This window comes from Nothobranchius furzeri, chromosome 13 (genome assembly GCF_043380555.1).
Source record: "Nothobranchius furzeri strain GRZ-AD chromosome 13, NfurGRZ-RIMD1, whole genome shotgun sequence".
In the NCBI taxonomy this organism is placed as follows: domain Eukaryota; kingdom Metazoa; phylum Chordata; class Actinopteri; order Cyprinodontiformes; family Nothobranchiidae; genus Nothobranchius; species Nothobranchius furzeri.
The window spans coordinates 22,278,928-22,292,391 of NC_091753.1; the positions used below are offsets into that span (position 1 = coordinate 22,278,928).

The window sequence follows — 13,464 nt, forward strand, 5'->3', positions numbered from 1 at the left end:
CATCTCCAATCTGGTCCGGGAACGCCTTGGGGTCCTGCCGGAGGAGCTGGTGGACAAGGCCGGGGAGAGGACGGCCTGGAGCTCCCTAGTTGGGATGCTGCCCCCGCGACCCGGACCCGGATAAGCGGAGGAAGACGACGACGACGAAGCCCCCCCCCCCCCCCCCCCCACCCTCACTCACATTATGATTATGTCCATTAGCACATTCATGAACCACCCACATGAACCACCCACATAAGCTACTGGGCAGTTTTCTCATGTACAGATTCACACTGTTTTGTCAAACCTGTGCTGAAGACGACGCTGCGTGACTTCATGTAGAATTCAGTTTGGACTCGACTGAATGAGCGTGGTTTCATTAAATCTTTTTTTTTTCTCTTGTTGGGATTTTGTGTAAGTTAAAAAGTGTGACTTCTTATTTTCTGAATTGCGGTTGTGGCAGCCGTAACAGCGACCAAACCTCCAGCTCAAGGACCAGTTTCCAAGCAGCAGGAGTGGCGAGAAGCTCCTCTGATGAAGATCTTTCCAGATGCAGCCTTTCAACTTTCCTCAATTTCCCTCTTTTTATAGATGCACCTTTAAGAAGAGCTTGTGACAAACCCAGCAGCTCCCTTCTTGAGCTCAGATTTTTAACCCACTCTGTGCAGCAGCAGCAGCCTCCTGCGTGTCTTTAGAGCGACGTTCCCCATCCCGCTGAAGATCCAGGTCTTTGTCCCTTCCCCCATTCCTCCTCACCAATCTGCCGGCCCCTCCTCTTCCTCCCTTTTTGTTGGGGTTCTCAGTGTGTTGCTATGGAGACAGCCACATGGGTGTGTTGTTCGTGTCTGTTTTTTAGGTGCAAACTCTACTACTCACCTGACCACAAGCTGGTGGATGGAGGGGCACAATGAAGTGTTTGGTGGCGAGGAGGACCACCTTCAGTTTGTGCAGGTACTCAGCAGCTTGTGCCTGGCTTCACTGTAATTAGGAAGCCTCTAGGTCTGATTGCTTTATTTAACAACTTAACCGGGCACTTTAGCGTAAATGTGCTTCAACACCTTGTCGGTGTTGAGGTTTAAAGTTAGGCTCAGCTAAGGCAGGCAATGGCGAGCTAGTTTTTGGGCTTTAGCTTGAGTTATGGGTTAAGAAACAGCAGCAGTTGTGCACATCATTCAGCATAGTGTGGTGTTGGATTGTAGTAGTCACACCAGCTGGAACAACTGGCTCAAAGGCTGGCCACCGATGAGTCTGTGGTGCAAGCTCGGCTTCTGTAGCTGCGTTGTGCTTTTGCAGAAGAAACCGGCACGCGAGAGCGCCCAGAGACAGCAGAGCTGCAGCTCTTCAGGAAGCCTCTCACCCTCCAACCAAGCAGCAAATGTCCTGAAACCTACTGCCAGGAGAGAGTGGAAGTACATCGCCTCTGAGAAGACCACAAGTACGTTCAGATCAGCAGAGCTCGTACGTTTTTGTTTTATAGAAACAAAAGTTGACTCAGAAATGTGTCCTCTTGTATCTAGACAACAACTATCTGCGTCTGGCTGTGCTGGACGGCGTGCTGTGTGTGATCTTCCTGCATGGTCGCAACAGTCCTCAGACTTCTCCCACTGCTACACCCTGCCTGATGAAGAGTCTCAGCTTTGAGGCCCAGCCTGAAGAGGGGGTGGAGGAACACCCTCTCTCCCCCATGCACTATGCTCGCTGTGGCCTGGGCACCGCAGCTATGAACGGGAAACTCATTGCAGCAGGTTTGCCTAAATCTAGTTGAACAAGGATGATTTTGCTAAATGGAAGCTGGATGAACTTTGAACACAATCTATGTGTTTAGGAGGCTACAACAGAGAGGAGTGTTTGAGGACTGTGGAGTGCTTCGACCCCAAGGAGGACTGCTGGACTTTCATCGCTCCCATGCGGACTCCAAGGGCTCGGTTCCAGATGGCCGTGCTCATGTTATTTTATCTCTGGCGTATTTACTCTGCAATAAAGCGAGTGTTTGCTCTGAGAGTGTCCACACCTGTTCAGACATGTCTGACTTCTCTCAGGTGAACATTTGTCAGCCGCCAGTGGGTCCTGGTTTTATGAATGTTTATTTTGTGAACCGCTTGTTCCCCCCCCCCCCCCCCCCCCCCAGGGTCAGCTGTACGTGATTGGAGGGTCCAACGGACATTCTGATGAGCTGAGCTGTGGGGAGACATACGATCCACATACTGATGAGTGGGTTCAAATTCCAGAGCTGAGGACAAACCGCTGCAATGCAGGTCAGTCCCGTCCGTAAAATCAGTCATTTAATATAAACTAGTTCTGAGTTCGTGTTGGTCTGTGTGAAGGTGTCTGCTCCTTGAACAACAAGCTTTATGTTGTGGGAGGATCGGACCCCTGCGGGCAGAAGGGCCTGAAGAACTGTGATGTTTTTGACCCCGTGGCCAAAACCTGGTCCACCTGTGCCTCCCTTAACATCAGTGAGTCCACGCTGGCAGTAGAAACCCCTCAGGATGTTGAGCTGTTTACAGAAGGCTGTATTAACATGTTTCAGTGTGTGTGTGTGTGTGTGTGGGGGGGGGGGGGGGGGGTAGTAAAGGTGAGGAGTCTTCAGTGAAGGCCGTCTCAATCTTGGCAGGTGGGTGTGGGGCGGGGAGGGAGGGTTGTTGCCCAGGGCAACATGACACCTTTGCATATTGCATAAATTTGTTTTGTATATATTTTGTTTCTTCCTCATTTTTGTCATGCCAACATTTAACACATGTAGTGCTTTTACAGTTTGTCATGGGGTGGGGGGGTGGGGTGTAACCATGAGGTAATTTTGTTCGATTGGCCGCTGTAGAAAGCGGCAGTATGAAGTGCTTTCACTTCAGGATTTCAGTTTTTTGAAGATAAAATTTTTGTCACATATTTAAAGTTTAGTGGTTTCGAGCCTTACTTTCAGTACAAGTCTATAAACACCTCTCACAGCTTTTTGTGTCTTTGAAATGAGCTGGATTGCTTTTAGACTCTTAAATAATTGCCTTTTTTATATTTTTATACACTGATTTACCTGTAAAAACTAGTAGCAGAAAGCTTAAGTCAGTGACTCTAACCAGTGCCAGTTTTAGCTTTTTTGTGCACACGTGATTCGCACAGCCATGCTTCTGCTAACCAAAATTTTCTTAATGAAATTTAATTAGCTGATAAAAGTAGAGGTACAATTTATTGAAAATACTTTTTTCCCCCTCTATTGTGTTTTAAATTGTCAGGCATTGACAGATTTTTCTGGAAGGTGTGATGGAGAAAATTCACATTTGTAACATTTAATTAATAAATCATTGAAATCAAACTTTTGTCTACATCTGATTATAGTTTAAACCACTGCTTTTCTGACAACAGTCAGCTGCAGGGTCTTATAGGAGATATGAGCCGGCAGGGTCTCAGAATGTGTTATGGTGGTGTGATGACGATGATTCGAGGCTGTGGAGGTGCTCAAAGGGAACCGGCTGATTGGCCTTCCTGAACACAACCTCAGACACGTGGCTGCATGCCAGATCTGGAGAAATCCCTCCTGTGCTCTTTCACAGGTTGGTCTGAAGTGTGCAGACAGTTGCATCAAGTAAAGGGATAAGAAATGGGCCACATGTTGGAGGAAGCAGACTTAATACTGGCCCATCCATACTAGAATGTATGATTTAAAATATTGGTTTAATTTATTTATAAACAAGATTATTTCTGTTCAGCTGAAAACAGGAAAAACTTGTGATTTTGTGCAGGATTTTAAGACTTCCTGTTGAGATGGATCTGCATTAATAGTCTAAATATAGCTACCTAAAAATAACCTCAGGTGGGTTTTTACTGTGGCAGTTACTGGTGCACGACAGCCAGGAACAAAAAGTGCAACAGCACGACTGATGTTTATTCTGAGCTGTGTGCCATGATTTTATAGGACAAAGTTCTGTTCGATACTGGCTCTTATCTGCTTCAGCCCCTCTCACAGTAGCAGCAGTAATCCATCTGTCAGCTGCCATCACCTGCCACTAAGCTCTACGTCACATGCGAGCCACGTTCAGTCGTGCACAGAAAAGCAGAGCACATGCACGGCGCTAGCATCTTTAAGGTCAGCAGCCCAGGTTTGGAAATTTCTGCAGATTCAAAAAAAAAAAAAAAAAAAACCCCAAGACAAAACATCCTTGACAAATGTTTAATTTATCTGTATAAAACAAAATAAACAATTTCCCATTCATTCTCATTATTGAACAATTTTAACTGGACAACAAAATTCTTGGAGAAGCTTATATTTGTGTTTATTCTACCTGCGTGTCAATAACTGGATAAATAATATTGGAGCTCTTTTCTATTTTGTTCTTTAAATACACACCCTTAATCCCTTCCTCTTTAAATAAATATTGTAATGTCAACATTTCCAAATAACCGAAAGATCTGAATAATAATCCATCTTGTGTTACATTAAATTAACTTTTGCTGAAACAAGCTAGAAAAATGTCTCAGATTTTTGTAAATCAAGCACTTTTCAAAACAATGCATCTGATCTTAGTTGTTACTCGGGTTTGGTCAGAACCGGCACACTTGGCTGGGACAGAAACATGCGCAGTCTGCAGAAATGAAAACTGAGTGATGGGTGTAATTTCACCCACACAGAAGGAGAGAAAGCAGGATTAATGGGTATGAAAGCAAATTTTTGTTCCTCATGTTTACATAGATCTGTCAGCGATGCCATAGTAGTGCCAAAGTCAGCTGGTTAGCAGCCAACTGCAGCATACGAGCCCCAGCTCTTAGCTCAAACATATTTGCATGAACATTGTATTATTTTTATAGAACACTAAAAAATATCAAAACCAGTTTATTCAAAAATATTTCCCTATTTAAGGTTTATGCCTCGTTTACACTGAATGCAGAACAAATGTGGATCAGAATCTGTGCGGTTTCTGCAAAGACTGAAAATCACTGAGCCCAATCAGGGCATTCACACCGGATCCAGATCCATCTTTCCATGTGGTTGCTATTTTTTTACAGATGCTGCAGCCAAATTGTCATGAAGTTGAAGAAATAACATAAGGCAGACAGGAAGTGAGAAGTGTGGCAGTGAGGTGCATCTGGTTGATTTCAAAATAAAACGCTTCCTTTGTTATAATTGATGACAGGGATATTGGCTACAGTGTACGATAGTATGATCTCTCTACACACGTAGCGTGTGAACTCGTGAGCAACGTTGGGGAGATGTTTCACACATGACCTGTAGTTGGTGTAAATGGCAGTCTGACCAGAAGCCTAATAGATTCTGTTCGACATCCATTCAGCACTCGATGTGAAAGGGGCTTAAAGGCTGTTTCACACCAGCTGTGGTACAGAGACAGCCCGGTTACCACACGGCCTCCAGGCAGACTGCCACTTACACCGACTACAGATGAATGTCTCCGGATAACTGTTCCCACAAGAGGAGAATATGTTTAAAAACATTGCTGTAAAAACGACTAGAACTAACACACTGAACTGATATCCCTGTCATTAAAAATTAAACAAAATGGCAAATATAATTTGGTTTTATTTTGAAGTATACAGGATGAACCTCACTGAAACATGTCTCACTTCCTGTCTGGCTCATGTAATTGTTTTAACTTCATGACAATCCGAATGAGACATCTGGAAAAATAAACTCCACGTGGAAACTAGCGGGAGTTTCACATCTGGATCCGCAGCCGGTGTGAATGCTCTGATTGGAACCAATGTTTTTTGATCTACGCAGACGCCGCACGGAAACCGGACCGCATCTGTGTTTCGTCCGGTATGAACCAGGCTTCAGTCAGAGAGCATCTTTCAGTAGAGGCTACCACTGAAGCTAATTAGAAAAAATTGTAAGGCTCAGTGGCATTTCAAAGATCCTTCCACAATCATCTGGTCCAAAAACTGAGAAAAAGCCTCAACAGACATTTCTATGCAAACTCTTTAATGGGCGAAACCTTTCAAAACAACTAAACATTAGTAGACCTTCATTAGTTTGGAGAAGAAGGTTGTTCTGATAAAGACACGAGTAAACAGACTCAGAAGAGTGTAATTGATGTTTGGTTGGATTTTCAGCATCTGTTTGATGTTTCAGCACCGTTGAAGGCGGTGTGTTGACCCAAGGTCTGAGCACAACAGTCCAAGGCCTTTTTTAGGTCCATCAGGTGACTGCTTCCAACTCGCAGCTTCAACCTGAGCACAGAGGAAAAGAGTTTAACAGACACAACACGTGAATGAATAAAGATCTGGAGAGGACAAGAGGGAGGGAGGAGCATTAGACTAATAACGGCACTTTAACGCTTCCCGTGTCATTTAGTCCACCTGTGCGGAGCGGAGAAACGACAGGAGTCTTGTGATAATTCTTCAACAACAGTCTCCAGTTTAGAATATGTAGAAGTGCTGGAGAGAAGAGGCGCTTAAAAACTTCAATCTGCTGGGAAAACTAATATTTTGACATTTTTCTGAATGTATTTTTTATCCAGCTACTGCATCAGACTCAAAGACATCTTGGTTCTGATGTCGAGTGAAAAAAAAACATGTTCAGCATCAACTCTGGAGAAGAAAAATGACGAGCGAGAAATTGAATCTTTGAATTAAATTAAATAAGTTAAAGTCACTTGTGTTGAAGTTAAAGTCCCATTAGTTGTCACACACACTGATGTGTGTGCAAAATTTGTTCTCCGCATTTGACCCATCCCCTGGGGGAGCGGTGAGCTGCAGACACAGCCGCCCTCGGGAACCATTTGGTGGTTTAACCCCCCAATCCAACCCGTTAATGCTGAGTGTCAAACAGGGAGGCATTGGGTCCCATTTTTCAAAGACTTTGTTACGACCCGACCAGGAATCGAACCCTGATCTCCCAGTCTCAGGGCAGACACTCTACCACTAGGTCACTGAGCTGGTTTTATGAACGGCCCGGTGTGTTGGTTTCTGCAACAAACCCTGAATGTTGTAGGCTCTACAGGGAAAAGCTCATTAAGTTGCAGGATGACTGCAGTAATTTCCAAAAGCACGTGTTGTTTTGGATTTTAACTACAGAGTTTTAACAGAATATTGGGGAATAACGGACGAGTAGCACGCACATGAAACCGCCTCCCCCTGAGTCAAACTTCCAAATATGTCTGCTTCATAGAGAAAGAGGCTTTGATGCTGTTATTCCTAAACTTTTCCACTACTTTGAATGTAAAACAGCTCAAACTGTAGAAGACAACCTTTAGACCATGTGTGGTATTTGACTAAAATAGGATGAACAGCTTAATACAAAATACATTCTACTGCAGCTTCCAGAAACTTCAATGGACACCATTTCTCCTGACTTAACCAAATGTTCTTCTGGTCTAGTTTTTCCTGACAGTAAAACATTCTCCAGAAGCAAACACCACCCAGCCACAGCGCTGGCAATAGCTGCTTAGCAGCAGAGTCGCTGAGGGAGTTTGTTGCGTGTTTGTTTCCTTGTCTGTTCTGTTCCCATCGGAACGTTGTGTAACAAACAGGAGGGAATGAGGAGAACATGTTTGAGTCTCAGTGAACAGCAGAAAACGTCTTGGATAGTAGAAGCTATAACTGTTAGCATTAGCAACACGGCCACAGAAAAACTCCAGGCTTGTGTTATTTGTGAAGAAAAAAACATCCACATTGAAAGTCAGTGGTAGAGGCGCGTTGCTGTTATCCATCTGAGGTGAGATGTTCAAATATGAGGAAATAAGACTTCAAATCCTGCTGTCTGCTGCCACACTGTGCAGCAGCAGCAGCGTTGACCGTGATGATTCAAGCAATTCAGAGCTTTTGTTTTCCCGAGAACACCATGCAACGCCTTCATTCCTACCAGAGACCATCGCAAATGTATTGATTAAACGAGTTTCCCACACTTTTAATGTTCACCATTCTAACCTGCTACTCAGTTGCAGAAGGCTAGTGGTGCACTTGTGCACAAATGATGCGTTATGCAACATTCATTTTGTGTGTTTAACGGGTAAACCATGAATAGAAACATGAACCACTGAAAGGATTTTTTTGGAGATTTTATTCTGGTCCCGTTTAAAACAGCTTCCCACCGTGTATCCGACCAACACGATGCTGCCTTGAACACAGGTGTCTCCATGCGTCTTCTTAATATTATCAATTTCCTCTTAATTTTTGCTGGTTAAGGCTGTTACAACAAATCTGCAATCAAGCTTTTGAACGCAAACACGGTCATGGAACACTCACGCCCTCCCTCAGGTATCTTCCCTGAGATGCTTTTGCTGGAAGCGGACACCCACATTTCCAGAGGAAACGAGATAGTGCTAAACACCAGTCGTCATTTTCTAGGTTTTCTGAACATCAAGAAAAACATCTATTCCACCTTTAATAATAATCATTTTGTCAACATTCACCCAGAATTCTTATTGAATAACCAAAGCAAAAAATAAAAAAGTATTATATCCCAGAGGTGCACTGATAACATGGGGTGCCATTTGTAAAGTCCAACAGTCATAATTTAAAGCTGCTTTCCGGAGTTTTTGCCTTTCAGAAATTATGCATGATTTGTCAGAAATCCGTAAAAGTAATTGTCTCATCATGTACTGTGATAGGATATAAGCAATACGTCTTCTTTTTTTTTTTTTTTTTGCTAGCACACCCCCTGCCCCGCAGAGCTCCGTGCAATAGGAACCTGAGCGCCGACCAGAACTAACCAATAGTGTTAGACTACCACTTGCTTCAAATTTATGGAATACCTTGGCTGATGCAAAGTTGATGAACTTTTCACAGACAAGTAAGTCTCTAAAATATAAATATATAAGAACACAACATGACATGAGAATAGTACTCGTAAAACAACGTGTTTTAGCTTTTTAGTTGAAAACATTTAGTTTGTAAACTAAATAATTTAGTTAAACTAAATTTAGGGCAACAGTGGCACAGGAGTTAAGTGCTTGCCCCAGTGGCGGTTTCACCATTAGGCATAGATCGGCGGCCGCCTGGGGCCCCCTTGTGTTGGGGGGCCCCCTAGCCCTGACCGCCGGCACCCCTCTGTTAATGCCACAATATTCTTATTACCAACCTGTCGCCGCCGACGGGATTGGACATGCACACTTCTCATTACCATAATTCCTCAACCGTTCAAGATATCTGTAAAATTCCAAAAGTACTGAAAAGAATAAAAATGTGGCGTTTGGTGCATATACAAAACATTACGGTAGCCACCGGGATTCCCTGTCTTGAGCACAACGAATCACAACACAGATTCAGAGATGTGCCGAGTTTGTCATCCACAATGCTCCATTTTATAACTAGGGACTAATAAAGTGGGAAAATAACTCATGTCAGAAGAGGGGAGAGTTTCACAAACCCAGTTAAAGGTAAGATTGTCAAAAATTTTGTGTAAGTGGCCCCATGTCTGTGTTCGCCTTGGGCCCCCAAATTGCTAAATCCGCCACTGGCTCGCCCCATAATCGGAAGGTTGCAGGTTCGAGTCCCGCTCAGTCTGTCTCTGTCGTTGCATCCTTGGGCAAGACAACTAACCCACCTTGCCTGCTGGTGGTGGTCGGAGGGACCGGTGACGCCTGTGTAAGGCAGACTTGCCTCTGTCAGTGCACCCGAGGGCAGTTGTGGCTTCAATGTAGCTCATCAACACCAGGGTGTGAATGGGTGAATGACTGGTGTTGATAAGCTACCGTCTTGGGGGGGTTCCAGAACTCTAGAAGGAACTATATCAAATACAGGCCATTTATTTACCATTTAAAACAAATATTTAGGTCAGACCTGAATATTTAGTTCGTGAACTAAAAGATGACTAAATACTTTGCTCCAAATTAAATATTTTGTTAGTAAATTAAATATTTAGGTTACAAACTAAATATTTAGTTTCTAATTATATATATAATATAATAAATATAATGGGTCTGACAAAATTATTTAGTTTGTAAAATAAATATTTAACTAAATTAAATATTTGGCTTGCTAACTGAAATTTAGTTGGGAACTTTAACATTTACAGATGTATGAATAACATTGTGAAAATATGACTGGAAAATGAACTCCCATTTTTTCTCTGACAGGCTAAGCAACTCAAAATGTTGATATTTAGTTATGACTGTTTGACTTTACAATGGCACCCCATATGATTAAAGGATGAAAGCATAGTTTCTGTGTGTCATCATGGTTCTGATTCAATCATCCATGATGAGAAACAGTGACGGCGTAGCATTTAAACACACCCAGCAGAAGATGATGCAGAATTAAGTCTTGAGCTGTGTTCTGTGGATTTGAGTAACTGAGCCGAGCAGTAGGTCCTTTAGGAGCTAAGATGATGCATATGACTAACCTGGACGCATGTAAGGAGCTGAAGAGCCTGAATGACTTAATAAAGTAAGAAATGACATAAAGCTCAATGCCGGCATGCAATTCAAACACATGCTGCCTGGAAAACGACTCATCCATCTTTATCAGCGATGTCACTCAGCAGCTAAGCTGGGCTGCATTAAAAGCCATTAGCACTGATGTTACATCCACATGTAAAAATAAGCCAAGAACAGCCGACAGATGTTCCTAAACTGCCTCAGGACAATTCCTGATGCAGAATATCCACATGGAACGTTCTTACATAAGGAAGCATATTGAGTGGTTCATTACTAGATCAAACAAATCAGCTGTGTTCACAATCTAAAACATGTAGAAAATGTGTTGGAAGCAGACTGCAGCGCTGGCATCTCAGCTTTACTTTACTAACCCCAACAGGGTCTGGACCGTCAATCTGAAGTTGCAAGAGTGATATTCTGGCCACAGAGGGCGGTGGGGGTCTGAGTGATATTTCATGAACCCTGTAAAGGGTCATTTTAGCACATACTGGCTCAAGAAAATGATTTAAAAACATGAAAAAGTTGCAAAGTATGGCTTTATACTCAACAAACTGGAGATCCTCTTACTTAAATATGCCTACAGGAGCTATTATTTTATCTATTTATTTATTTGTTTAGACGTTAATTCAGAAAAAGAGCTTTATGAATAAATTTCAGGTGAATGCAATACGCTCCCATACTTCCATTCACCTAAAAATACTAAACACACATCAGGCTTTATGTTGCGCAAAGTTGAAAATTCACAAATATAACCAAACACACAGCCGATTTAAAAACCCTCGTAACAAAACCCTTAGACAAAGGTTATCGGCTGTCATCTCTTATCAGCTGATGCCCGCACACGCACCCTTATGTAACTTGTGACATCATACAGAACGGATCAATTATTTAACAGCACAGATAATGCACTAGCAAAGGAAATGCCCGATCACTTCACAGTGAATGTGGGAGATAAAAATTTCACCAGCACGACGCCGTCGGCTCAGCCGTGTCCACTGGTGGCGACCTGGTGTAAGGAGGGCTGAATTCCTGTGACGAGGGAGAACCTGGAAAGCACCAGCTGATGTTTTCCTTTAATGCTAAATATTCACCACTCTCCTCGTGGCATCACATTACTAATCACTACAAGGAGAATCTGAAATCTTGGGTAAAATGAGGTTGTAAAATCCACCAGTGCCAAGTGTGTGACATCAATTATTTACAGGAATAAGCATCTATTATGTCTACAAGTGGATGTTCCACATGCTGTTAGAATAAAAAAGTTTCAAACTGTCACACAGCAGCTTTATGAGAGGACATATAATGAGACATAATCTGTTTAAGACAGATGCCTGTGGCTTGTTTCCATTGCAGCAGCCAGGTTTAACCTGCAGGCACAAGGATGGGTTCAGATCTACTTCGCTATGCAGACAGGCAGCTGATTCTGCTCATCTATCCAGACTAGAACGTAAATTAAACAGGAGTTTAGACTCAATAAACACACCAATCACCAGTACAGCACAAAACTTTATGCTGATTTTATTAAGACCAAAAGCTAAGTGTGTTGGTTTCGAGCAGCGTCTTCACTTTATCAGCCTTTAATCACAATTTCTAAATAATCATATTTAAATAACAAATAATATAAGAGAAGAAGCACTTTAATAAAACTTAGCATTTTGTTTCAAAGAATGCAAATAACCTGTTGTGATGTGAAAGTTTTAAATTGATACGAATAAGGATTTGTGAGGACAAACTACTGGAACCAAAAATGTTACTTTAAAGGACTCGTTCACTGAGAAACCGCGTAATACTTGTTCTCTTTTAAACACGATCAGTCCCTCCGAGTTTCACATGCATGCTGAACATGTAAATATTCTTCAAATCTCATGGCCTGCATTAACTGCAGAAAGGACATAAGACAGGAAAACGGTCGAGTCAGGAAAAAACAGCCCGTTCTACGCCTCAGGCCCCGCCCACTTTGGCTTGTGACCTCAGAGGGTTGTACTGATTTAGCAGCCAGGAGAGAGCAGAGTGCGTCTAGGTTTGTAGAATTTGATTTGAATTGTTTATTCATAAAACATGTTCCTGCTGCCAGTCGAGGAGGCTCGAGAACAAAACGCACAGAAACATAAAACAATATAAATGCAACTAAATAAAAGAGTAAATCAATAAAAAACAAAAAAGATTTTGAAAGCAATAGAGTAATTTGAAGAAACACAAAAACATTAGTAAAACCAGCTAACTGATTGGTTTTTAAAATTGGGACGATCGTGGGCTGTTATCTCTGGCGGAAGTTGGTTCCAGAGCCGAGGACCTATAACTGAAAAGACACAATCACCCCTAGTCTTGCTTTTGGACCGAGGAACCTCTAACAGTTCGCTCTCAACCGAGCATTGAGTTCTTGGAGACAAGTGAAGCTAGGTATGGTGGCGCTGATCCGGACAGAGTTCTAGACAAAAACAGGATTTGGACCAGAACAAGGTATTCCACTGGTAACCAGTCAAAGGCAGCCAGGAGGGGAGTAACACACTCCCATTTTCAGGCTCCACAGATGAACACTGCAGCAGCATTTTTTACCAGATGTAACTATGACAGTGAGGACTGGTTCAAGCTGGCATAAAAATAATTGCAGTAGTCCAATCTAGACACATTAAGAGTTTGGAACAATCTCCGGTTTCTTTTTTGTGAGAATTGGCTTAAACTTTGCTAAGCGCCTGAAAAAAAATAAAAATACAAGAACGAACAACTGCGTTCATCCGCACATTGAATTTAAAGAGCAAGTCACCCCCAAATCAACTTGTTTTTGCTAATAAACTATATAAATAAGTGTCTAATTGTGCTGTAGACCCATGCGGTCAATCATTTGGCACTTAAGCGCAATATTCTGTCAGTGTTAAGCCATCATCGGGTAAAAACTCTGCACTGCATTTGAATTTAAATTTTCCATTGCTATCCGCTAAGAGGTACACTATGACGTTACATGGTACATTATGGCATTGTGAGCCTGTGTGTGTGTGTGTGTATTTGATAGTGGCTCCGCACTCTTGGTCTGCCAGGCAACAGCATTTGTTGCATTTTTCAAACAGGAAATAGGAGTGGACTAAGACACTGGTAGGGGGTGACTTGCTCTTTAAGGGCTGAGTCAAATCTGACACCCAAATATGCGACCACAGGTTTCTCGTAG

At 42.6% G+C, this 13,464-nt stretch overlaps 1 protein-coding gene and 1 pseudogene across 2 annotated transcripts in view; one reads left to right on the top strand and one right to left on the bottom strand.

Annotated features, from left to right (window-relative positions):
• Positions 1–221: 221 nt before the first annotated feature.
• Positions 222–2,435, top strand: LOC129156331 (influenza virus NS1A-binding protein homolog A-like; annotated as a pseudogene).
• Positions 2,436–4,127: 1,692 nt separating this feature from the next.
• Positions 4,128–13,464, bottom strand: part of LOC139062475 (transcriptional protein SWT1-like) — a 35,738-nt gene continuing 26,401 nt past the window's right edge. For both annotated transcript variants that reach the window (XM_070543399.1, XM_070543398.1), the window contains exon 14: positions 4,128–6,153. In XM_070543399.1, the coding sequence (XP_070399500.1) occupies positions 6,033–6,153 (121 nt within the window). In that variant the 3' untranslated portion in view covers positions 4,128–6,032. The remainder of the gene's footprint in view (positions 6,154–13,464) is intronic.